We start from the raw sequence: 27854 nt of genomic DNA, 5'->3' as shown, positions 1-27854 counted from the left end.
AAAATAAATTATACTCACTCATCTGTTGCAATGTTGCCAACTCACTCTTTTTCTTCTTTCTGGCAGCTGGAGTGCCAACAGAAGGAGCAGGTATCTCTGGCTGAGTGGCTTGAGTTCCTACTTTTTCATTTCTGAGGGAAGCTTCTTTAATTTCTGTCTCTTTCTCTAATTTGTTTGCATGTGACTGCTTGTCCTCTGTCTTTACAGCAGGAAGTGCTTTTGTCTCCAGTTTGTTTGATTGTTGTTTCTCATTAACTGACGATACCTTTGAATCATTTACAACTGCTTTGCTTCCTTTGTCACCTGATTCTTCAGTTTTGTTTTGCTTTGGTTTATCATCATTTCGGTTTATGGCTTTTTCATTTTTGACAACCTGCTTTTCAGATTTTGTTACTTGTTTCTTTTCTTCCATTTTAATAGGTGCTTTTTCACTTGCCTTTTCCAACTTTGACGGTGATGCTTTATTCGATTTATTCTGTTCACTGCCATCTTTTGAGTCAGTCACACTGATGTCACGTTTTTTCTTTTCTGCTCCCTGAGACCCAAGTTTACCACCATTTCCTGTTGTGACAGCCTTTACCGACACTGCTGTTACTTTTGAAGTCTCTTCACTAGCGGATTCACACCCATGTGGTAAATTTTTCTTCTCTGCACTCTCTCTCAAATCTTCTCGCTGTAAAACAAGATTACATAAATGTTTCTACAGACCAGAATTGTATTACAAATGATCACTTCTTATGGTTACTCAACATGTAGGCACATAAAAAATTTAAATATCCGTATTTGCAGTGTAACACGTGTACCACTATAGTCCCATTGTGAATCTGATGAACCTTTTCTCTCTTCCTCAGTAAATTAGCGGTAAGTGGCTAATACAGTACACACAATGACTAATACAATGAGTTAAATGTGACTAATAGATGTGTATTTTCCCAGATAAAATGGTACCATATCTATGATAAAAATTCTTCAGTCTATTCAATTTGTTGTGATTGTTAATTATATCATCACTATTGCATTTTGTTATACCTCAGAATGAGATTCTCATAGTCTTACAGTACAGATTTTTAGAGGACATTACTACCAGACAATTTTTTCTTGCTTTAGTTTATATTACCACCTCTCAAAATATAGGAAGTAAAGAGCTTATTGTGGTATCATCCAAAGATCACAGCACCACACCTAAGTTGGGCAACTCCTATCAACATTACAGATGTTAGCAATGGCTTGCTACAATACGCGATGACAAATGGGAGAGGCTGAAAATGACACACCCTCTCTCAATACAGAGTGCCCTCACGTGGAGGTCAATATAGAGCTTGGCATGGAACCACTCTACCCCACTTCATGACCAATTGATGAAGTCATCAGCAAATAGGATTAAAGCATTGTTTAAGGCTCTCAGTTGGAAATGTACTTTTATAAATGTTGAACATTTTACTTCAAGAGATGAGCCTGAAATTAGTACATCAAGTGATACTTTAATATTCAGTGACAGATTTAAATTATAAAGCACTTAAATGGCAATGGATAGTATCACGTTAAGCAAATCTATCATTCATATAATAAAGTGAACTAATATTACGTATGTTGTAGTTCCGATGAGGCATCTCCCAGTTACAGCTGGGGAATTGTTTTGCCTGGTCATAAAACTTGCAGTAGAAGAGATGTGTTTCACAGCACTGAAGAAGTGCTCGTGGTTCTTGAGGTACACATTTTAAAGCCCATGTTTACTATTTTTTTTATTTGGTCCAAACTACCACCTCTTAAAGTTTGTTGGAGTTATGGTTCACCATATATGTCCTATGGGGCTTTACACAATGGTCCTCTGACACACTAAATGGCAACATCTGAAGCAAGCTTACAGCAACAAAGTCCTGGCAACACTGACCACCTCTCAATCAAAATTATACTATGCCCAAACTAACCCACTGTAGTTTTATTTATTATACCAGCCATAAAGGATTTGTAATTTATGGGGCTCTACATTTGTTGTGCACTACAGATATGACGAGCAGTCATACGTATACCTTTAATGGGCAGTAACCTATGGTTTGAGAAAAGCTCTGGCCTTTGACCAAATCATGAGCTTCAGATTACTTTGAGTCAGATTGTGAAGTGTGTCTGGGAGGAACAAACACTAGAGTACTACTCAAAAAAGCCACTTTAAACAAAGTCTGGGCCTCAGACTTAACTTACTATGTATAATCAACATTATGGGACCCTGCGAGTATTGCTGGATCCATCACAAATGTCAATTTTCTGCTTAAATCATGAACAGTGCTGATTCCTCATACTTTTTCCCCTTTAAGCAATCCAGGAAGCTAATGAATTTTCTACTTTTACAAGTGTGAATGTGGGAAATGGCTGTCGTTTAGTAGATACACATGTTATTTATGTTACTTTAGAGTTAAAGTGCATACATCCCCGTGTTATGTTGCCTACACACAACTGTAGTTGAATAATTTTGAGGCATGTTTGTAATAATTGGCAGGATTCCAGCTGGTAACTGTTTAATGTGCTGAATTAAGTAATGGAATAGTCCTCTAAAGCTCTAAAATGACACATAATCAAATATAAAAGTTAGTGCTAATGTCACAATAAACTTAAGATCAATAGTAATACAGGACAGACTTCATGAAACACAAACTATATAAAATGCCAATAAAAGTAATCAATCATTTAAGTAAAAATTTTAACTAAATGAACATATAAATAATGCAGATTCTCAAAACATGCAGTTAATATATGAAAGAAAATGATCTTCCACACTGCACAACAACACATCAAGCAGCTATTGTGCAATATCACTACTCTTATATGACATGAATTATTATTAATCAGAAAGCCTCTAGGAGATTAAATGATTGCATATATTCAAGTATGCAAAAGATCAAGCATTAATAGTGTTGAGTGAAACATTACACCTCCACTGTGGACATCCACTGAAAAATATAGAGAGAACTCACATATTCATCTCACTCTAAAAACAAAGGAACAGGATAGCACACAATGCCAATCAATACACTGAGTCTGCACACATCAACATGCACATGAGAAAACGATAAAAGTTCCAATGCCGGGGATGGAAATCTGCCACCTCCGTTTCAAAGGAATCATTTCAGCATTTGCCTCAAGTGATTTAGGATAGGCCACTACGACACTGTCCCTTAGTTAGCTCTGAGGCAGCAGGCACAGCTGCTCGCAAGGCTGACCTATTAAACAGATTCTGTGCCAGCAGTAATCACCCTTGTCCATGTGTGCGCAGGCAGTGTAGAAATAGTGAACAGGCTCCAGTCTGGTTGCCTGCGCACCAACCTCTTACCCACACCTGCCCACCACTGGGCACTCCAGCTGGAATAGTTAATGGAGGGTGACCTGAATCTACGTGGGCAGATGAGGATATGATCCGCCACCCTATCATCAAATGTGATTCCAGTGTGCTACCAACTGGTCCACCTCCCTCAATGTGAATAAGATGGGATGTACTATAAATACCACAGTGTAAATGGTAAATTTCAGCAAAAATTTAACCAACTTCCTGGCAGATAAAAACTGTGTGCTGGACAGACTAACTCAGGACCTTCATCTTCGCAGGCAAGTGTTCTACCATCTGAGCTACCCAAGCACAACTCATGACCCGTTCTCACAGCTTCAATTCTGCCAGTACCTTGTTTCCTACCTTCATCCTGGGAACAAATTAAGCTTTTATACACACTGAATGTCCAGTTGGGATATGGTGTATAACACTAGCAGCATGCATCACTGTGTGAAAGAATAAAGAAGGAAAGAAGACTACTGTTTAACATCCCGTTGACAACACCACCAGGGACAGAGCATAAGTTCAGATTAAGGGAGGCAGTGAGCTGTGCCCTCTGAAAGCAACAATTGCAGAAAACCTAAATCTGGATGGATGGGAGTTTGAACTGTTGTCACTCTGAATGTTAGTCTACCGTGCTGACCACTGGGCCTCACTTGGTAGATTACATGGAATAGTCAGAGGTTATTTGAAAATGCCACAGTTGACCCCACCTATAAGGAGAATAGGAACTGAAAATAATAGACCAATATATTATTCCTTCACCCTGCAGCACTTGCTCGTTGCATAAACACTACAAATTTGTACTACATTGTGAGATGGCTCTCCTTCCACAAAAAAGTGCAATTTTTCATAAAAGTAAACGCAATGTGATTGGAAAAGCTACACACAACTACACCATGCCAGATACTATTAAATGCAGTGATAGCCCATCACCTATCAACATATTTTTAAACAGAGCAGAATAGTTATAAACAGAACCAAGACATGCAAAACATTGACACACAGCAAAATTAACAACAAAAGGCTGAGGGATGTCATAAGCCATCAAATAGTTTATAGTGACTCACACTTCCTTTGAGTTTAAGCAGGAGATCATCTTTTGGAAGAATTTCTTCAAAATGATTTTGAGTGACTGGTTCTACAGTTGCATCAGCTACGACTGTAGGCTCAGTCTTATTCAGTAATATTGGTTTCACTTTCACCTTTTTCTTCTTTTTACTATCATCCTGCAAATACAGTACATCTGGCTATGTCATGTTTATACCCACATCCCAAGCAAAGAGACACTATGAGACAAACAAAAGCAAGAATGTCTGTAAGACATTTGAGATGTGACTGCTTTTATGACTATGCTATAAAACAAGTCTCCTGAGGAATTAAGAAGTTCCATCAGCAAGAGCCTACCACAAACAATTGACCAAATGATTCCCAGAAGGAGCATGCAGTATAACAGTATGACTAAAAGTAAAATGATTCCTGTACCACAGTACACAACTCCCCGGGATCTCATACAATGCGCAAACTATTCTAGTTGAAAGAGATGAGAATTTTGTACATTGAAGATATTGCTAACCATAATTGGCAAAAGTTACTTCATGTTTGGAACAGAAAAATTTGACATAGGCCTAAATATTTTCTGAATCACTTATGTACAAAGCACCTGAGTCAACATTAACTAAAGCATGTGTACAATATCAATGATTAACAGAAATACCAAAACCCTACTAGTAGAGCAACAAATGGGGTCTTTTGCCACAGTAGTGAATTGCACTTAAAATAGCCCACATTCAATATTTGTTACCTGAGCTTACAAAAGTTAACTGCAAATGATTTTTAACATGCTTAGTGAAGTAATCCACATTGGTTTTGGAAAAAGACCCTGTTGCCTTATTTGTAATACACCTGAGCATTAAGCATTTAATGGCGATAGCAATCCTCAAAACTAAAATTTACGAGCTTGACAGCCCTGCGTACACAGACATATCCTAAACAAAAAAGCAACTAAAATCCTATTATGGTCATCTCCCTCTCAATGGTTCTATAAACTTGTCCGGCGTGCAAACAAGAGTAAAGCACTTTGTCGTTTAGCAATCACTAAAGGAGTCTTACCTGCGTTACTTCCTCGTTTAGTACTTCGGCCTCTGGCTTCCCAAATTCGACGTGTACTTTTTGAGATGGAGAAGAGCATTTTATCTGGGCTTCAGAATGAGCAGTCTTCTCCCGTTCAGCAGTTTTTTCTTTTACCTTTTTAACAGCTTTCTTTTGCTTTTTCTCTTTGTTTTTGTCTTTGGTACTACCACCCAAAAGCAGTTTTTCTTCTGGCATATTTCTCTGTTCTGCTATTGCCTCTTCATAGGTTTTTTCTTTCATTGTGAAAACAGTCACTACATACACAACTATTGCAGACACGATTGCTACACCAAAACATATAGCAGCGGAGTATAAATCCATTTTTGGCTCCTGATTGGCAATATTAACTTCAGTGTTGTACTGTGAAATTTATTGTTTTAACTATCAGCTGGGGATAGCCTTTTTCTCCTTTGTCAGCTTCCTCCTTACAACTGATGTTCGACTTACAAGACTCACCACGTCTTCGAAAGTACGGAAACCAATTTCTGCAGTACAACTTGCAGGCGACGATGGTTTACCAGGAAAACGTATAATCTGTTCTAGATATGGTTTGTAAACACGGCGTAACTATCACATATGATCTAACCTCACTTCTCTACAATTACGACGACGCGAATGTATGTGTATCTCTAACGCTAAAATTAAAGGTATACGCGTAAACGCAAAAGACACGCCTATCCGAATTGTAATCAACCAGCTGATTGGTAGACTTGTGAGGAAAGAAATGCCACGTCCTGAACCGTCTCACCCAATCAAAAACGTCATTAGAAACATAACCAACGATAGTATTTCCAGGGTTAATACAAAGACATAAGAGAAACGTTGCTAGAAGGATAGTCAAATAAAATAAGTGAAATTGATTTACAGAAACGATATACACTGAAAGTAATTTTTGTGTGTTTGAGCGTGTGTGATCAAGTCTTTTATGACTAATTTGTGGCGCTAGATCTAACATGTAAAAGAAGTTTCTATAGTTAAATACGTGTCAGATATCCGAAAGAATTAGTTATACTTATTGACTATCTCTCAGAAATATTATTGCTACTTTTTATACAATAACTTAGTATAAGAAATAATAAAATAGATATATTACAATATGAAATGCTTTGATTAGACTCTCTTACTCGCTACGAAACACATCCTTTAAACACAGAAGGTTCTAATAAAAAAAACCACTAGAGACTGCTTTCCTAGGAATTTTGACTGAAATAATGAAGTTCGATACATCATAACTAAGCGGTGAGATTAGTATCGAAGAAGTTCGATTGTTGGTCCGCCATTATTCTTTGGTAGTGCTGTACTCTGTAGTACTAATACGTTGCATTGCAAATCAAGAAGAATTGAAGATTCCGAAGATCTTTGCTCAACATGGAGTGATTGTAGTTGAGTATATTGGATAATGTTTATAAGCGTTTGTTTTGGTTTGAAATGTCGGTATCTTGTGCCTTGAAGTCTTGCGTAGCTCATGAAGGCAACCACGACACGTTGGAACTACACTTTTTCCCGTTCCCGGAGGACGCAGAAATGTATGTCTCGAACTGGAAGATTTGTGTTTAAGTGGATTTTGTAGGTTATGGTATCAAATGTTGACATGCAGTAATTTCCCGCAAATGATTATTTCTTTGCAGATGTGAACTGTGGATTAAGAAATGTAACAGATTTGACTTGCTTGGTAAACCGTATAGCGAAATTCACCGTACGCTATACCTATGTGAAAGACATTTTAGTGACGACGCATTCGAATCGCCGAATGTTCTGAAACCTAACGCTGAACCAAGTGTTCTTATTGAAGACATTACGTCTACTCTAAATCTCGATAAACCTGGGTAAGACAAGTGTGGCCCTATTATCATAGTACATTTATTTATTATTATTATTATTATTACTACTATTTGTCAACAGCTTTCCGAAACGACACCCTACACTGCAAGTACACAAATGACAGTAATGGAGTACCAGAGCGGGAAATTTTGTGCTCATTTTTAAACAGTAGCAAATGTTAAATATTTTATTATTCTTCCACGCCGCCCTAGTTTTAGTTGAGATAGTATTCTGATTGTCATTTTATTGCCTGAAATTTACACATTAGCCATGCCAGTCAGTTGGTGAAGGCAATTGCATAAAAAGTCCATAATCTGCTTTCGTAGATTCAGGTCGTAATTTCTGTGTCTTGTCATACTGCTGGGTCTCATTTTTCCACGTTTTCTGAATATCTTTGCGAGTGAAGATCAGTATAATCTTTATTATTTGTTTTAGAGATTGTTACATTGTGTATGTCAGTTTACGATTGTGTTACACAGGTTTGTTTGTTTATGAGATTAATATGGTACTTCATAAAATTGATTAATGTGTGTTAATGGTGATGCTTTAATTGTTTGTGATGCAGGAACACAATGGGCCCCGAAGTAGTAGTTATTCCTTATACCATCTCTGCCAGTGAAGAGGAAATTGTGGAATATGGAGGAGGGGAAATCAAAGAAGAAGAACAGGAAGTGTAAGGCATAATTTGTTTTAGATGATCTGATATTTGATTTCGTCTTGCTTGTATGTTATATATTATCCTACACAGCTTATTTTTTTATTTAACAACCCTCCTCCCCCGTTTCCCCTGAGTAGTTCCAATTTCAGTTGTTCAGTCTTTTTTCTTTCCTACAGTTTTTTTAATCCATGTATTTTTATTCCTAGATTGTTTTGCTGTGATATTCAGTACGCTACATCAAATATGAAAGAAGTAGGGGCTATCCCTTCATGAGGAATAGGATTTTATTCCCTGTACAGCTGTGTAGGTCCAGATTTACCACACATTTGTTAAATCAATTATTGATGATGGTTCATCTGAAGAGGTCTGTACTACTGTCCTTCCCCAACCATGCACTATCCATCTTGGGATTAGTCACTAATGACATTGTCATTGTCAAGCTGTTAATCATGATCTTGCTCCCTTTTTTGCTCTTCTAAAACCTAACCCTGGTAAAATAAAAGATTTGCATAGAAAGTATCTAAATATTCATAACAATAGTAATCTGCTTTTGTGTCTACTTGTCACCTTTGTGTTGCAACAATCGTCAACAAATATCATTGAAATATTTTGATGGTCTTGTTGGAAAGCTTATTACGCTTAGGTGTGGTACACTTGATTACAGTGCAATATATTCACAGTTTAGGCTTGTAATAACACTTTCTTGCATATAAAATAGTAATTCATGTACAAGTGTTTGGAAACAAAATGTTCTTGAAACTTGGGATGATGCTTTGTGACTATGAAGACATTTCTTTTTTAATTTATTGTATGTCTAAATAGTATTACCACAGAATTTCAGGAGCATAACACTAACAGCATAACATATTTTTAAACTTGTTCCAATCATATGAAATTGTAGAAGTTATTGGATTTTCTAGTTAATGTAGTGTATGCCAGTGAAGTATACAGTACCATTTCATTACTGCTCTGGCAGCTTAACTTGTTGTTGCCTGCCATGTTCCCTATGGGTGTGAACCTCTCACCACCTTGGCTTCATGCAGCAGTCTGTGTTTGTGTTCCTTACACTTCATTTGCTTCCCAAACTACTCTGAATGAGATCTATCACTGTAAGTTTCTTGACCATCGCACGTAACTTAGCAATAGCACCTTTGTATACACTGATGGCTCTAAAACTGACTCTGGTGTCGGATGTGCCTTCGTCATTGGCACTTACCATTTTCGGTTTTAGCTTCCAGGATACAGCTCAATATTTGTAGCTAGCTCTTCACACTCTATCTGGCCACCCTTTACTCTGATTCTCTCTGTGCCCTTCAGTACCTCTGTGTGCTGTACACACGCCATCCCTTAGTGCAGTGGGTCCAAGAAAGCTTCCACTTGATCGCTGTTGTGGGAGCCATTATGATGTTCATGTGGGTTCCTAGTCACAGCTGTCTGATGGGCAGTGAGGCTGCTGCCAAGGCTACAGTTCTCCTATGTCAGCCTGCTAGCTCTTCCATTCCTTCTACTGATATCTATGTTGCCATCTATCAGCAGATGATGCCACTTTGGCATTGTCACCGGTCTTCTTTTCATGAGAAGAATCTCTGGGGCATTAAATCTCTCTCAATGACTTGGTTGACCACCTCATAGTCATCTCACCATGAATAGATCATTTTAGCTAGGTTGCCTATTGCGCACTGTCATTTTAGCCATCGCTGTTTGTTAAGTGGTAATCCCTCAACATTTTGTGCTCATTGTCGTCAACCTTTGACGGTTCACCATTTCCTGACCAAATGCCCCATTTTTAGCTGCTTACGTTCCTTTTTTTGTTTGTATCTGAGTTATCCGCTGTTTTAGCGAATGAAGTGTAGGATGTCGCTACATTTTACTTTTTATCCATCATATGGTATGGTAAAAAACACTTAATCTTTGGTTCAGTATCTCCACTATCTCTAAGGCATATTTTGTGGACCTTTCTCCAAGAGGAAGTCCTTGGTTTTAGCTCTCTTTCCTTCTAGTGATTGGGCTTAACGTGTAGTTGCTTTTAACTACTACTTGTTAGTGTTCTAACATTATAACATGGGCACTTATGACCTCAGTTATTTTTGCACCCTACAAAAACTATCTTGCCAATTGTCAGTACAAATGATGCCCTAGATTTGGACAGACAGGGAGCTATGCATTTTGACACGAATCTTTTATTGCTTTAGTAGTATGCAGAATTGCTTGTACATATGGTTGCAGACACATAAATGTCTGTATTATATGTCAGTGAGATTAGTTGGTCTATAATTTGTGTTATTGGAGAGCAACATGACACTCTAATTGACATATGATGTTCAGATTCCTCTCTCTCATCCAGATAATGTTTTAATGAAGACTGGCACTACCTGTATGTTGTCACTATGTTTGAGATCATTATGACACATTGTAATACGAGAAGGCACTACCTGTTGGTTATAGAAGTTCCAGTAAAATTGTCTGATTCTTCTTGAAGCAACTAAGGTTCAAGCATTTTTTGCCTTACCTGATAAAGCTTTTAAGTGCAGTAATACCCTGGACTTGCGGGACCAAGCTATGACTGTGTAAGTTGAAGTTGGGGTCCTATTTTCCATATAAATACATATAAATTATGTTCAATTAGGATCAGAGACTGTGAAAATGTAATTTATAGCCCATGTCACATAGGACGGTGTTTCTGCCCATAGAGGCAGAGTGACAGGGAAGCTTGGAGCAGATGAGGTCTGTGCATGCGTGCCAACAGAGTGCGATCGTTGGCGAACTGTGCTGCTGCAGGTGACAATTCAGTTTATACTACATTGTAGTATAAAATCAAATCTATGAGGGAATAATACATTTTAAAACTTATTTTGATAAGTCACCGACAGGAGAGGAATCTTACTTCATGTCTTTGAGGTTGTGCCCACTGCTCCACAGCAATCGTCTGTTTGAAGTTGGAACAGCCGACAGTTATTTGAAGGCATCAGGTACAATATTTCTTAAAATGATGATTGTCTAATGACAAGATCATTGAAAATGGTTGCAATAATTGTCAGTTACTGTGACATGGACTGTTGTAAAATGATGTAACTTACCAAACGAAAGCGTTTGCATGTTGATAGACACACAAAATTCAAGCTTTTGCAACAAACAGTTGCTTTGTCAGGAAAGAGGGAAGGAGAGGGAAACACGAAAGGATGTGGGTTTTAAGGGGGGAGAGTAAGGAGTCATTCCAATCCTGGGAGCGGAAAGACCTCAGGGGGAGGGGGGAGGACAGGTGTGTGTGTACACACACACACACACACACACACACACACACACACACACACACACACACACACACATATATATATATATATATATATATATATATATATATATATATATATATTTTCATCCGCACATATACAGACACAAGCAGACATTTTTGTCTGCTTGTGTCTGTATATGTGTGGATGGATATCTGTGTGTAACCCACATCCTTTCGTCTTTCGCTCTTTCCTGATGAAGCAACCGTGGATTGCGAAAGCTTGAATTTTGTGTGTGTTATATATAAGAATTAATAGTAGTAAATAAAACAGAAAGAAACTTCCACATGGGAAAAATATATTAAAAACAAAGATTCCAAGACTTACCAAGCGGGAAAGCGCCGGCAGACAGGCACATGAACAAAACACACAAACACACACACAGAATTACGAGCTTTCGCAACTGGCAGTTGCTTCGTCAGGAAGGAAGGAAGGAGAGGGAAAAATGAAAGGATGTGGGTTTTAAGGGAGAGGGTAAGGAGTCATTCCAATCCCGGGAGCGGAAAGACTTCCCTTAGGGGAAAAAAAGGACAGGTGTACACTCGCGCACACACACACCCACCCACACACACACACACACACACACACACACACACACACACACATCCATCCGCACATACACATGCTGTGTATGTGCGGATGGATGTGTGTGTGTGTGTGTGTGTGTGTGTGTGTGTGTGTGTGCGAGTGTACACCTGTCCTTTTTTTCCCCTAAGGGAAGTCTTTCCGCTCCCGGGATTGGAATGACTCCTTACCCTCTCCCTTAAAACCCACATCCTTTCATTTTTCCCTCTCCTTCCTTCCTTCCTGACGAAGCAACTGCCAGTTGCGAAAGCTCGTAATTCTGTGTGTGTGTTTGTGTGTTTTTTTCATGTGCCTGTCTGCCGGCGCTTTCCCGCTTGGTAAGTCTTGGAATCTTTGTTTTTAATAGAATTAATAGTAGCAAAGACAAATGCAATAGACTATCATAAAAATTGTAAGTGTGTGATATTTTTCGGTGTCAACAGTCATTATGAGTTGAAAGTAATTTGTTCAACATTACAGTGGGAGAATGCATTTATGATCCATTGAACAAGCAAACAATTAACTATCTTGTTTGAATAACTCAACAGGATGCTGACCGATAACATTGAAAACCATCAGTATCTTGAGAGGTAACCCTCGTATTCATTTTAAGGCATTTTCCAGTTTGTACCTTGAAAATGACAGGGGTTTACTTGATGAAATTTGGAGTTTTATCTGGCCACATAGTTAGTGCATAGAACACGCTGGGAAAACCTTAACGTCTCCTTGAGCAATATGTTGAATGTTAAAGTTTGAATACTTCATAGGCTACATATTCCTAATGAATAAAAGCTAGTAAGTCATTGTGAACTATGTATGCAGTTGATAAGTTGACAAAAAAACAATAATTTGCATGGCCCTAAGAACTCCGTTAACCCCGTCGCTCTCCGCAACCACTTCCTCTTGATTCTTGACATGTTCCGGGGTTCTGAAGCCGTTCACACCGACATCTCAATGGCTGATGGTCACGTAGGCTTCGCATATGTTTATGGCGGACATCTTGAGCAGCACTCATTGCCAGTTGGCTGCAGCGTTTTCACTGCAGAGCTGTCGGGCATATCTCGTGCTCTTAAGTCCATCCGCACATACCCCTTCGGGTCTGGGGTAAGAATAGGCCCGAGGTATTCCTGCCTGTCGTAAGAGGTGACTAAAAGGAGTCCGTCCCCCTGAAGGGGGTAGCTTGCGCCTGCGCCCGGAGACGGACAGTTCAACAACTTACATTTGTGGTCATTTTACTTTTTTGGTTTTTCTGGTTTCTTCCTTGCTTTGTTTGTTTCCTTTCTTTGTCCTTCTCCCTCTCTCAATGTCTTCCATACTTTTTATCTTGCCTTCATGTCCACCCTATGGTCTCTGCCTCAGTGTTTGAGACAGTCTGTCCTTTCCATCCCCCCCCATCCTTTTTTTCTTTTTTTCCCCCTATTCTTCTTCACTCTCTGTGCGAGCCTGAAGGCGGACCCATGCGTTCGCACGCACAGCCGGTGGCGGGGTAAAGCATAATTCCCCGCCCTGGTTAGACAAGTAGGGCCCGTGTGTACCCCCTGGTAAAGGCCAGGCCCTGGGAGGGGTGATTGCCCAAGCTGACACCTTCCGATCACGCCGATTGGTCCCTCCGTCCATTTCTCGGGAGTGTGATCTGAGGTGTACACATTCATCTATGGCGGGAGTGCCCTCTGAGAGGGTCCCAACAAGGAAGGAGGGCGCCATCGGAGACGCTGGCAATCGTGGAGGATTCATCCGCAATGGATTTCTCTTCTTCTCTCTCGACTTATGCCCAAAAACGGAAACAAGATCAGCCACCAGTGACAAAAGTACTACCGCCTGCCCCAAAGTTCCTCATAGTTCATAGATCTGAGGACGGAAAGGATTTTTCATCTGTCAATCCTTTCGTTATTCAGAAGGGCATAGATGCCATAGCCGGACCTGCCAAGTCTTGTACCAGGATGCATAATGGTACCTTGTTACTAGAAACTGAGAGCGCCTTTCAGGCACAAAAATTCCTTTGGGCCACACTCCTGTACATGTTCCCTGTCTGGGTGGAGGCTCACCGCACATTTAATTCATCGCATGGTGTGGTATCTACTAGATCACTCGACGGATTGACTGACGAGGAGATTGAGTCTTTCCTCGCTGAGCAGGGTGTGACGGCTGTCCATAGGGTCATGAAAAAGGTCAACAATGACCTTGTACCGATCCGGACACTTTTCTTGACCTTTGATAGTGTTCAACTGCTGTCGCGCATCAAAGCGGGCTATGAGGTTATTTCTGTTCACCCCTATGTCCAGACACCTACCCACTGCTACCAGTGTCAGCATTTTAACCACATCCACCAGTTTTGTTCTAATGTGGCTAAATGTGTCACTTGGGGGGCAGGGATGCCCATGAGGGTGACCGTCCACCTCCGTCTCCTCATTGCATGAACTGTCAGGGTGAGCATGCAGAGTCCTCTCGCGACTGTCCCATCTACGAGGACGAATGCTGTATACATGAAATTCGGATCAAAGAGAAAGTGTCCACAACGACTGCTCGCAAGCTTTTTGCTAGTAGGAAGCCCACGCTGCTCCCAGCGGGGAAATACAGTACCACCCTCGCCTCTCCTCGGCCTACAAGGGAGGTATTGACGCAGACATGGGATCTGACCTTTAGCGCTAGGGTCGTCCGTTCGACCAGTGCTAAAATCGCCCGGTTGATGTCTTCTCTTCCTCCCGCCACCCCTACGACACAAGCACCTTCATCAGCTTCTACCAAGTCTAAGACCCAGAAGTCAGTTGAACGGGCCTTCAAGAAGGAACCATCCCGTGAAGACTTCTTATGTACCCCGAACTCCCAGCCATCGACCAGTACTTCGACTAAACGACCTTCCAAGAAGGCTCATAGGAAGAAACGTTCTCCTTCTCTGCCAAGGTGTGTTTCTTCTCCTGTGCCACCCAGCGGTCGCCACCCCAGTCCGTCATCCGTTTCACCTGGCCGCACCGCTGGTAGCCGAACATCTGGCTACTCACCAGCAGAGGAAGATCCCCTTCCCGACAATCCTAACATGGTGGCCGACAAACCTATTGACCCAATGGATGATGACTCTTCACCTATCGATAGCGACAGCAGTGCTCGCTTGAAGCCAGGCCCTCCACGACCTTTGAGGTGACCCCTTCTTGCTTCTCCTTTTTCTGTTTCTTCTCACGATGGCACTTCTTCATTGGAATACTCATGGCATTCGCTCCAACCGAGAGGACTTAAAGTTGCTGCTACGCTTGCACTGTCAGCTCGTAGTAGCTCTCCAGGAAATGAAGCTACGCCCATGAGATTGTATTGACTTGGCACACTATACCTCTGTGCGTTTTGACCTACCCCCTGTGGCAGGTAACCTGGCTCATAGAGGGGTTACGTTGGTTGTCCGGGATTATTTCTACTACGATCCCATCACATTGCACACTGATCTGTAGACAGTCACTGTCGTCCGAATTACTCTCCCTACTATTACATTTTACATTTGTACTGTTTACACTGCTGGGGCTCTCCAGCCTCCTGCCCGAGAGGCTCCTTGTTAGCAGACCTTTTAACCTCCTGAATCTTGTCTGCCTCAATAGTGGTGCCCCTGCTTTTCTTTCGGACACAGCTCACACCTATTTCCATTTAGACCTCTGTCTATGTACTACCCAACTTGCATGCCGGTTTGAGTGGTATGCTCTTTCTGATACGTATTCGAGAGACCACTTCCCGTGTGTTATCCACCTCCTGCATCATACCCCCTCTCCGTGCTCAACTAGTTGGAACGTTTCCAAAGCAGACTGGGGGCTCTTCTCTTTTAGGGCGACCTTTCAGGATCAAACCTTCGCAAGCTGCGATAGTCAGGTCGCACACCTCACGGATGTCATTCTCACTGCTGCTGAATATTCCATCCCTCACTTCTTCTCCACGTCGCATACTGGTCACCTGGTGGACCGCAACATGTAGAGACGCACCTTTAAACGCCACCCTACGATGGTGAATTGTATTCATTATAAATTATTATGTCTACAGTGTCGTCGCCCTATTAAAGAAAGAAAGCCGGCTGGGTAGCTTTCGCAAGCACCTTCTACAGTTTTACTCCTTCTTATGTTGTCTGTGGTAGTCTGCGCCGGCTATCTGGCACTAATGTCGACTCACCAGTTTCTGGCTTGATGGTTGCGAATGGCAACCTTGTGGCCACTGAGGATGTCTCCAATGCCTTCGGCCAATTTTATGCACAGGTTTCGAGCTCCAATTATTACCACCCTGCCTTCCTCCCCCGAAAACAGGCAGAGGAGGCAAGGCCACCTAACTTTCGCTCCTCGAATCATGAAAGTTATAATGCCTCATTCACCATGCGGTCACGCTCCTCCACTCTGGGGCCTGATTATCTTCATATTCAGATGCTGCAGAATCTTTCTCCTGCAGGCAAAGGCTTTCTTCTTCATACTTATAATTGCATCTGGATTGAGGGCCATGTTCCCACACGCTGGCGCGAATCTGTTGTTGTCCTCTCATTTGGTTTGGCTGCTCAAATCTCGACACCTACTTACCAATGTACAATGTGGATTTTGTAGGCGCAGCTCTGCTGTAGACCATCTTGTTATGTTGTCAACCTTCATTATGAATAACTTCTTGCGGAAGCGCCAGACAGTGGCTGTGTTTGTTGATTTGGAGGAGGCTTGCGACACCATGCATACATGTGGCTTTCGCGGTCGCCTCCCTCTTTTTATTCGTGCCTTTTTAATCGATCGAAAGTTCACGGTATGTGTGGGTTCTGTCCTGTCTGACGCCTTTCACCAGGAGAATGGGGTGCCACAGGGCTCAGTTTTGAGCGTCACTCTCTTCGCCATAGCGATCAATCCAATAATGGATTGCCTCCCAGCTGATGTACGAGGCTCCCTTTTCGTGGACGATTTTACCATCTATTTCAGCGCGCAGCGTACATGTTTCCTGGAGCGCTGTCTTCAGCGTTCTCTTGACCGTCTTTACTCCTGGAGTGTGGCCAATGGCTTCCGTTTTTCTGTCGAGAAGACGGTATGTAGTAACTTCTGGCGCTACAAAGAGTTTCTCCCACCGTCCTTACGACTCGGTCCCGTTGCTCTCCCATTCGTGGAGACAACAAAATTTTTAGGTCTTACATTTGACAGGAAACTTAGCTGGTCTCCACATGTCATATTTGGCTGCTCGTTGTACCCGTTCTCTAAATGTCTTCCGTGTTCTAAGTGGTATGTCGTGGGGTGCGGATCGAACTGTCCTACTTCGCCTATATCGATCGATCGATCGTCCGGTCCAAACTGGATTATGGTAGCTTCGTATACTCCTCTGCACGGCTGTCCATCTTAAGCCACCTCAACGCCATTCAAAATCGGGGTTTACGTCTTCCGATCGGAGCGTTTTATACTAGTCCTGTCGAGAGTCTGCATTCTGAAGCCGGTGAATTGACACTAACCTGCCGGCGCGATACACTGCTTTGTCGGTATGCCTGTCGGCTGTTGTCAGTGCCCGACCACCCGTCTTATCGTTCCTTTTTTGACGACTCTCTCGATCGTCGATAGGTGTTGTATGTCTCTGCCCTGCTACCCCCCCTGGAGTCCGCTTTCGTTGCCTCCTTCAGCACCTTGATTTTTCACTCCCTGCAACCTTTAGAGTGGGCGAGAGCCAAATGCCACCGTGGCTCCAGGCTCAGGATCGCATTCACCTTGACCTCAGCTTGCTTCCAAAGGAGTTACTCAAGCTTTGGTATACTGCTCGCAGTTTGTCGAACTTCGTTTGAAGTTGATTAATATGACCTTCATTTATACAGATGACTCTAAGACCAGTGGCGGGGCACACAATTTCAAACACTGGTTCCATGGCCATTGTTCGGTCTTCACAGCTGAGCTATTTGCCCTGTATCCGGCTGTTCTTTACATCCGCCGCCACCGACATTCTGCTTATGTCATCTGCTCTGATTCCCTGAGCGCCATCCAGAGCCTCAGTGATCCATACGCAGTTCACCCTTTCGTGCACTGGATCCAACGCTCTCTTCAGCAGCTGGCAGACGACGATTCTCCGGTTACCTTTATGTGGGTTCCTGACCATGTCGGTATCCCTGGGAACGAAGCTGCAGATGCTGCGGCCTAGTCTGCAGTCCTTCAGCCTCGGACAGCTTCTTGTCGTGTGCCTTCATCTGATTTTAGCATGGTCATTTGTCAGCGTGCTTTATCGCTGTGGCATGCTGATTGGTCTACAGTTTCTGAAAACGAGCTACGAGCCTTGAAACCTGTCCCCAAGGCTTGGACGACCTCTTCTCGCCCTTCTCGGTGGGAGGAGGTCATTTTGGCCCGGTTACAGATTGGACACTGCCTGTTCAGCCACTGCCATCTGCTGATGGCTGCGCCGGTGCCGTTCTGCCCATGTAGGCAATTACTGACGCTACGGTTCATTTTAACGTCTTGTCCGAATTTTAATACACTGCACATTGATCTTGGCCTGCCATGTAGTCTGGATGAAATTTTAGTGGATGACCCAGGAGCAGCTGCTCATGTTCTTCCTTTTTATCCATTTGATAAACCTGTCTAAGGAAATTTGATTATGCTGTTTTCTTTTAATCCCTTGCCTTTTAATGTGCCTTTTAGTGTTCTCCTTTTTTGTTGCTGTTTTAACATTGTGCCTTGCAGTGCCTTCATAATTTAGTATGGGCGCTAATGACCACTTTAGTTGTGCGTCCTAAAACCACTAAAAACCAAAAACATCCGTACATGCCGTGGCGAGTCATTTCTCCTGTGTACTGACTCATAGAGCAGCCTAAAAGCTATCGACCAGTGCTACCCTCTCCACCCTCTGGTAGCGTCGCTTCAGGAGTCCCATCTATGCCTGAAACAGTCCCGCTGCTCTGTGGTGTTTGTGTGGACCCCAGGACACGTCAGAATCCCTGGCAACTAACTTGCTGATAGGCGGGCCAAATGGGCAATGCAGAAACCATTTCTGGAGATAGGCATCTCTGAAGCTGACCAGCATTCTGTCTTACACCGCAGGGTTTTCCGGCTTTGGGAGACGGAATGGCATAACAGTGCGCACAACATACCACATTAAGGAGTTTATGAATGTGTGGAAGTCTTCCATGCAGGCCTCTTGCAGGGAATCAGTTGTCCTCTGCTGGCTCCAAATTGGCATACGAGGCTAATGCATGGTTACCTACTCCGTCGCGAGGACCGACCTCAGTGTCGCTGTGGCTCCCAATTGATAGTCGTCCACCTCTTGCTGGACTGCCCACTTTTAGCCGCTCTGTGGAAGACTTTTAACTTTCCCAGCACCCTGCCTTCGGTGTTGGGTGACAATGCCTCCACAGCAGCCTTAGTTTTATGTTTTATCCGTGAGAGTGGGTTTTATACTTCTATGTATGTTTTAGCACATGTCCTTTGTCCCTCTGTGTCCTCCACCCTAGTGCTTTTAGATTGGAGGTTTTAACGTGTTGCAGAGTGGCTGGCTTTTCCTTTTTATTCTCATGGTTGGCCAGCCATTGTAATCTGCTTTCATGTTTTACTCTCTTCTATTTCTAGTGTGTGTCTGTTGTTTTCTTGTCCTCTTTTGTTCCTTTTAGTGTTTGTTGCCTTCCCTTAATTCTTGTGGCTTTTCCTTTCTTTCAGCTTTGTTTTATATGTTGTGTCTGTTTTATTCTCACACTTGTGGCATTTTTTTATTAGGTACAAGGGACTAATGACCTCGTAGTTTGGTCCCTTCTCCCGCCTTTAAACCAACCAACCAAAAACAATAAAACAAAGAAAGATTATTACTGTACTTTGTGTCAGTCTCCATTGTAATACCATCTGCTATCAGTGTCCATGTCTGAGCCATCCAATTGTCAATTTAAGATGACAGGTTTAAGGCTTTTTTTCATCTGTGTCTCCCTGTCAAAGTCTTTTTTCTGAAACTATTCAGTGTGCTGCACAGTGTGGGCATGCTGGTGTCTATTGCTTTATGCACAAGAGATTCAGCATTTGTAATCTTCAACTACCCCCTCCCCCTTTTCCACCCCCACCATATAACTCATAACTGTTTCGCAAATTAATTCTATTGGATTGTGCTGACCGTGATATATGGGTAAATGCAAAACTTTGTGACGATATTTGCATGCAAGAAAGTCAGATTTGTGCATTCTGTCACTTTTATAAATTAATGAGCTGCAGGAGTTGTGTGCAAGTTTGGCTTATATTGTCCGGAATATTTTTATTTTTCAGCCAGAGCACAATATCCCCTTTCATGTTGCTCATAGTGTGCCTTTTCTCTGTAACAACTGAATGATAGCTGGCAGGGTGACTACTTTGACCAATTTTGAAGCAAGGTATGGCAAGAACTGTTCAGTGCACCGCTTCTTGAAAGTTAGAGCTTCCATTTCAGAATGGTGGTCACTAATGTTTCTCTTACATCTAAATGCAAGGTTACTCACTCGTAACAAATCTTAAGAAGGTCCAACTTGCAGAATAAGTATCAGAGAACCTTTTCCTATGAGAACTTTAAAACTGCTAGTACAATCACTCACTTTCCAGCAGGTATGCATGGAGTATTCTGATTAACCCATGTTTCATTGCGATAATACACTCTAGAACTACGTCGTCCTCGTGCATCATGCACCTTTATAAGGTACGTGGTTCATGCTGGTTCTGTCTCTCTTCTTTCAATTAAAAACTCTCTTCTTAACATTTTTTGAAACTAATGTCTGTTAAAATTCTTTGCGTTAATGAAGCACTATCTTTGAAGCTAACTTGCTCAGGCGTAATTGTAACAAATTGTTGTGATATCTGGTAATCCCATCTTATATACATTTCAAACATGGAGCACTTTAAAATATGTATTTGTGTTACAAGTGGTATCTTGCAATTTCAATGCTTTCCGGGGGGACAAGAAAACAATTCTTCCTGAGGTTTCTGCAGCAACAATACTTTCATTTACTATTTTCTGTACAATTTTCTTGCTGACAAGTTTTGCAGTTCATTCTTCAGTCTTCAAAATGTCAAAAATAGAAGTCTCACTTTCAGATTCACATCTGAAGAAGTTATAAATTTGAGACATTATACCTTCTCGGCTGCTTGTGAAGCATCTACATCCACGATTACTCTGCATTACACAACAAAATGCCTGGCAGAGCATTCACAGAACCACCTTCAAAGCTATCTCTCTACTCTCGAACAGCGTGTGGGAAACAAGAACACTTTAACATTTCCATACTAGCTCTAATTTCTCATATTTTATTATTTCCTCCCTATGTAGGGCAACGCCAACAAATTTCCACTCTGAGGAGAAAGTTGGTGACTGAAGTTTTATGAGAAGATCCTGCCGCAACGGAAAAATGGCTTTGTTTTGATGATTGCCACCCTAATTCGCGTATTGTATCCGTTTTTATCTCTCCTCATTTTGCGATAATACAAAATGAGCTGCCCCTCTTTGAACTTTTTCAGTCGATCCATCTGCTGTGGAAGAGGTGGGGAAAAGTGTGGTTTACATAGTCCCTTTAGTAGGCCTGTTGCATTTTCTTGTTTTCTACCAAGAAATTGCAGTCTTTGGTGTGCTTTCCACATGACATTATTCATGTGATCATTGCAGTTAAAGTTATTCATTATTTTATTTATTGAATTTACAGCCTTTAGATTTGTATGTCTTATCGTGTAAACAGAAATTTACCGGGTTCTTTTTAGTACTCATGTGGATGACTTCAGACTTTTCATTATTTAGAATCAATTGCCAGTTTTCTCACCATCAGAAATCTTGTCAAAATCATTTTGTAATTTGTTTTAATGACCTGATGATTTTACAAGATGGTAAATCGCAGCATCATCTGCAAACATTCTGCATGGCCTGCTTAGATTGTCTCCTAAATCATTTATAAGGTCAATAACAGCAGAAGGCCTAGAACACTTCCTTACAAATGCCAATCACTTCTGATGTGGTCGATGCCTTTCTGTCGATTACTATACACTGTAACCTTTATGAGAGGAAATCACGAACCCAATCGCACAATTAAGACCATTCTCCATAGGCATGTAATTTAATTAAAGTTGCTTGTGAGGAACTTCACGTTTATTGCCATCATCTGACATGTTCATTTGGAAATTACACTGAAACATTTACAGACACAATTTTACAACTTTTTGCGACAAGAAAATAACATTGACATTTGAATGACTAATTCAGTCGCTCTCTGAAAGAAACTGCACTATTGCAAAATATGGCAACAGTGCAGCATGCGAGAGAGACGTTCTTGCAGTCTAGTTTGTAACTTACGGCTAATCACTCAGAGAAAGAGTGAATGTTATTGGCTGCTATCAGTTAATGGTGGTGGATGCACAGAAAGGCTGAAAATAGGGCAGCTTTTCTACATGATACGAACTTCAGAAGAAAATTTTTTTAATAAACTATTCAAATATATGACAAATTGTATTACAGTATAGTATTACGCATTGCGAAGTTATAGTGATGTAGAAGACTTCAGATAGTGTCGCCTGAGGAGTCAAATTTTTGTTGTTCTTGCACAATATTTCCTCATAGGACACTAAAAAAATGTTTCCCCCCATTTTGTAGTAAAAAAATGTGCATTTCATTGGAGTTGTATTTTATCTAATATTTGTAACGGTTTTCAAATTGAACTGAAGCTGTCTGACAAATTTGCAACCATCATTTGATCATCTGATTAAACTAGGTCCAAAGAATCATATTGTTCATTTTTTCTGCCTTGCTTATGCAGTTCTATAAGCTCATCTACTCTCAGGTCTTGATTTTGTGGGTCTAGCAGGTCTTGAACGTCATCATCTCTAAACTTAATTGTTTGGCGAGACTAGCAACTTCTTTAATCATTTTATCAGTTTGACTAAAAATAAATCCTGGGTTTCAGTGGTTAAAGAATGGATACAGTTTTTTCCAGGCACCATTCAAATATTTCTGTGAAATTTCACTCCATGATTGTCCAATAATTCTTGTGGCACCTAAAACATTGAATTACTTCCAGAAGTTATTAACAGAGAGTTTGCGCATCTATGTGAAGCTATGAGACAAAACAACAAACGATAATTTCATGTAGTAATGTTTTAGTGATTATGTGGTCCATTAGTTGAAGCTTGAAGCGTGCTGATTGTATTTGGGTGCAAAAATAACCGTTTTCACGTACATGGGTTGAAATTAGTGTACCAAGTGGATGACCTGATGTGTTTTAATTAATGGGATTTGTTTTAATTTGCAATAATTTTTCACTTCAGGTATGAAGTGCTGATCAAACCAAACTTTAGCATTCAGCTTCCGAATCAATGGCAACCCAACATTAGATGTAGATTTTTAAAGCTCTTGGATTTTCTGAACAGTAGACTTCGAGAGGTTTTAATTTACAATCACCAGCTGTATTTGTGCCAACCATCACTGTCGGGCGATCTTTGGTGGCTTTAAAACCTATAAACAATTCCTCTTCACATGCAATAGAAGTTCTTTTAGGCGCCTTCTTCCAGAATAGACCAGCCAATATGATTTGGCTGGTACAGCCACCTTCTTCTATCATTGCTATGAGTTTGTGTGGATAGAGCAACACAGTCTCTTTATCAGTGCTTGTTGCCTCTCCAGTTTGTGTGATGCTACACTCCTGGAAATTGAAATAAGAACACCGTGAATTCATTGTCCCAGGAAGGGGAAACTTTATTGACACATTCCTGGGGTCAGATACATCACATGATCACACTGACAGAACCACAGGCACATAGACACAGGCAACAGAGCATGCACAATGTCGGCACTAGTACAGTGTATATCCACCTTTCGCAGCAATGCAGGCTGCTATTCTCCCATGGAGACGATCGTAGAGATTCTGGATGTAGTCCTGTGGAACGGCTTGCCATGCCATTTCCACCTGGCGCCTCAGTTGGACCAGCGTTCGTGCTGGACGTGCAGACCGCATGAGACGACGCTTCATCCAGTCCCAAAAATGCTCAATGGGGGACAGATCTGGAGATCTTGCTGGCCAGGGTAGTTGACTTACACCTTCTAGAGCACGTTGGATGGTACGGGATACATGCGGACGTTCATTGTCCTGTTGGAACAGCAAGTTCCCTTGCCGGTCTAGGAATGGTAGAACGATGGGTTCGATGACGGTTTGGATGTACCGTGCACTATTCAGTGTCCCCTCGACGATCACCAGAGGTGTACGGCCAGTGTAGGAGATCGCTCCCCACACCATGATGCCGGGTGTTGGCCCTGTGTGCCTCGGTCGTATGCAGTCCTGATTGTGGCGCTCACCTGCACGGCGCCAAACACGCATACGACCATCATTGGCACCAAGGCAGAAGCGACTCTCATCGCTGAAGACGACACGTCTCCATTCGTCCCTCCATTCACGCCTGTCGCGACACCACTGGAGGTGGGCTGCACGATGTTGGGGCGTGAGCGGAAGACGGCCTAACGGTGTGTGGGACCGTAGCTCAGCTTCATGGAGACGGTTGCGAATGGTCCTCGCCGATACCCCCTGCGGTCTCCTACGGCACTGCGTGGGATCCTACGGTCTTGGCGTGCATCCGTGCGTCGCTGCGGTCTGGTCCCAGGTCGACGGGCACGTGCACCTTCCGCCGACCACTGGCGACAACATCGATGTACTTGGAGACCTCACGCCCCACGTGTTGAGCAATTCGGCGGTACGTCCACCTGGCCTCCTGCATGCCCACTATATGCCCTCACTCAAAGTCCGTCAACTGCACATACGGTTCACGTCCACGCTGTCGCGGCATGCTACCAGTGTTAAAGACTGCGATGGAGCTCCGTATGCCACGGCAAACTGGCTGACACTGATGGTGGCGGTGCACAAATGCTGCGCAGCTAGAGCCATTCGACGGCCAACACCGCGGTTCCTGGTGTGTCCGCTGTGCCATGCGTGTGATCATTGCTTGTACAGCCCTCTCGCAGTGTCCGGAGCAAGTGTGGTGGTTCTGACACACCGGTGTCAATGTGTACTTTTTTCCATTTCCAGGCGTGTATGTCTGTTGTTTTGAGTCTGCTAAATCAGTTGTTACTAGCTTTATATATTTCAGTTTGGCTGCCTCTCCAGTTACTTCTTACAGTCTCCAAAATATCAGCTTAGCTTGACAGCAGACCGTGTTCTGATCAACATGACAATTTTTCACTCTTACTTGATTATCACACTGTAAATTTTAACATTGTTTCCATGTGAGTTATAATACTAGGACATTTATGAATGATACTTGAATTCAAAATTGAGCACTTTTCGCAGCTTCAAAAATGTTTTCTGTGCCTTTTATTGTCCTGACTGCTGATTCTGGTAGATCACACTCCTTTGCTAAGTTTAAATTTTTACATTGAAGTATTTGATAATATTAAGTTTACATTCCAAAGATAATGATATTTCTTTTATGTTTGATGCAAATGAATCAGTTCTGCTTCATTTGGGTGACATAGTTAGAATGTATCAATGAAGCCAATTCCATGTATATAATGGTCTCCATGAAACGTGTCCAAAACTGTCATAAGCTGAACACGGTGTGGACAGGCTGTGAGGAAATACGGGTGTGCAGCTTTCGAACAGATGAATTGTATAACTCCAGATTTGCATAAAATGGAGTAGCATAAGTCGGGACATTACTGTACCAATAGTATGGTAAAAGTAGGCTGCAGAGTCCATGGCTGTTCTGTTGTATGCTATTGTTAGTAACATTTTGCATGGTGAGTCAGATGCAATTTAGTTTGCTTCATAAGTGAAATTAGTGGGTATTTTGTTTAAACTGATTCGTTAAGTCCCACCTCAACAACTACCTTAGAAATAATGACATTAAAAAAGAAAATAAGCAGCCAAATTGTTAGATTGACAGATACTCATTGACTATTAGCAATGATAACAAATTGCCAGTGGCAGCACACGGTGGAAGAGCTGTGAAGTATGTGAGTGTATTTTAGCTCCATACTTCTGCTGTGGACAGTGAGTTGACTTAAGGTGCAGCTAAGATTTTTTTATACCTGTGTTTCCAGGATGCTTTGTTAGCTCAAATTGTGCCATACAGAAAGTGTAAGCTGCTATCTTTGGTGAACTGAATCACCGAGTTAATCTTTTTCATATTCTAGTAGGTGAGACAGTGTACCTTTCTTGCCATGATGTTAATTTACAAATGTTGTTGTTGTTTTTGTTTTTAGTCCTGGGACTGGTTTGATGCAGCTCTCCATGCTACTCTGTCCTGTGCAAGCTTCTTCATCTCCCAGTACCTACTGCAACCTACATCCTTCTGAATCTGCTTAGTGTATTCATCTCTTGGTCTCCCTCTACGATTTTTACCCTCTACGCTGCTCTCCAATACTAAATTGGTGATCCCTTGATGCCTCAAAACATGTCCTACCAACCGATCCCTTCTTCTAGTCAAGTTGTGCCACAAACTTCTCTTCTCCCCAATCCTATTCAATACCTCCTCATTAGTTACGTGATCTATCCACCTTATCTTCAGCATTCTTCTGTAACACCGCATTTCGAAAGCTTCTATTCTCTTCTTGTCCAAACTAGTTATCGTCCATGTTTCACTTCCATACATGGCTACAATCCATACAGATACTTTCAGAAATACTTTACAAATGTGTTATCTGTAGAATCAGGGCTAGATAGTTGGATCTTTTGTAGCTGTTCTTGCAGCTCTGTTGTTCACTTTTTCTCTCCATCAAGAAATCCCCTTCCCCGACTGCAAGTAAGAGGCTACTGTTCTCCAAAAAACCTTAATTTTGGTCAGGTTCTGATTCTTGTTTGTGGCTCAGACTTGATGCAAATTCAGAGGCATTTACAAAGGTCAGGGAGTACTTAAATGCCAAGAATCAGGAAAGTAGGTAAATTCTGTTCTTATGTTTCACAAAACTGGGGAATGTTTTGCGTTTGGTTGATAATGTGCTTTAAAGTGAGATAAGGTAAGAATTTGTTAATAGATGTACAAAGAGAATCCACAGCCTCCAGGTGCTTAATAAACATGAACATTGTCTGTAGTGGGTTGTAATGCGATGTTTATTTAATCATGCAATTAGCTAGTTTTGACTAAGCGTTATTGTCAAGCACCTGTAAAACTAACTTGGAAGAGCACAACATTGTTTGCATATATCACCATGTACAAATAAAATGTTGCACACTTCACATTAAAATAAAAATTACTGTACAAATTTCTTCCTTCATTTGTAACGTGTTTTCATGGCATTTTCAGATCACTCCTAATTACAAGTAAAAAGTAGCACAATGTGTCATTTTACAAAAGGATCCGCACTTGTTGTCACAGCAACATACACTATCCATATAAAGACTTTGACGCTCAACAGCACATATTATAGGCATGTTATGTATATTGCTGGTCAGCCAGATTTAGTCGAAGTCTAGTGTAAAAGCAGTCAGTGACCAAAGAATACATAAGGGCATACATATGGGCGTAAACTATTGTATGCAGTACATGAAATGTCACTGGACAGACTATATTACTTTAAATGTCATATTAGCAAAAATATATATGAGGCACATACAAAATTCTACAAATAGTAGAAATAGAATACTCCATCTGTCAGGTATAATACTGCCGTATATCGTAAGTCATCAGTGTCTGGACACTATTTCTAGACACACAGAAGCTGGACCTGACTCTATGTACAGACAGATAACCCACAGATTTTTTTTAAATTGTAAGTGACAACCAATATACAATGCATGAAAAGGTGGAAACCACATGTCACCTGCTTTATAAAATGTATGAACCAGTATTTGGAACATTAAGGACTTCATGTATTATAGTATCATAATGTAAAATGCATTTAAAAAAACAATGGTATTGGTTCAATATAAAGAGAAATAATGTGGTAAATAACTGTAAAAAGGAGGAGAAGGAACTGTTATGTAGCCACGTAAAGTAAGCATAACACCAAAATATAAAGTGTGTAAAAATCAATATCATACTCTTGTAGGACGAGCAGCTGCTGATTGGGATTTTGCTATAAACGAGTGCGGGGTGGGTTTTTCCATTGACCTAACCAATAAAGAAATGTAGTCTTCAACACTGATAGACTGTTTGATCATTTCTGCCCTGTCTGTGTTAACCCACTGACTGATTAC

General features: G+C 41.5%; 2 protein-coding genes across 30 annotated transcripts in view; one reads left to right on the top strand and one right to left on the bottom strand.

The window, feature by feature from the left end:
- Nucleotides 1-6636, bottom strand: part of LOC126266634 (kinectin) — a 327061-nt gene extending 320425 nt beyond the window's left edge. For 12 of the 28 annotated variants that reach the window (XM_049970997.1, XM_049970996.1, XM_049970999.1 and 9 more), the window contains exons 1-3: nt 5432-6221; nt 4390-4548; nt 19-673 (exon numbers count right to left, since the gene is read on the bottom strand). In XM_049970997.1, coding sequence (XP_049826954.1) covers nt 19-673; nt 4390-4548; nt 5432-5773 — 1156 coding nt within the window. In that variant the 5' untranslated portion in view covers nt 5774-6221. Of the gene's footprint in view, nt 1-18; nt 674-4389; nt 4549-5431 lie in introns of all 28 variants that reach the window. The other 16 variants (XM_049971012.1, XM_049971010.1, XM_049971017.1 and 13 more) reach the window with 4 other exon arrangements.
- A 75-nt stretch (nt 6637-6711) lies between these two features.
- The window catches only part of LOC126266633 (zinc finger protein 665-like), a 156607-nt gene continuing 135464 nt past the window's right edge, over nt 6712-27854 (top strand). Inside the window, exons 1-3 of one of the 2 annotated variants that reach the window (XM_049970994.1) lie at nt 6712-6978; nt 7081-7278; nt 7839-7946. In XM_049970994.1, the coding sequence (XP_049826951.1) occupies nt 6881-6978; nt 7081-7278; nt 7839-7946 (404 nt within the window). In that variant the 5' untranslated portion in view covers nt 6712-6880. The remainder of the gene's footprint in view (nt 6979-7080; nt 7279-7838; nt 7947-27854) is intronic. The other variant, XM_049970993.1, reaches the window with a different exon arrangement.

Source organism: Schistocerca gregaria, chromosome 4 (assembly GCF_023897955.1).
Source record: "Schistocerca gregaria isolate iqSchGreg1 chromosome 4, iqSchGreg1.2, whole genome shotgun sequence".
Classification (NCBI taxonomy): Eukaryota; Metazoa; Arthropoda; class Insecta; order Orthoptera; family Acrididae; genus Schistocerca; species Schistocerca gregaria.
This window is presented reverse-complemented; position numbering and strand designations above follow the sequence as displayed.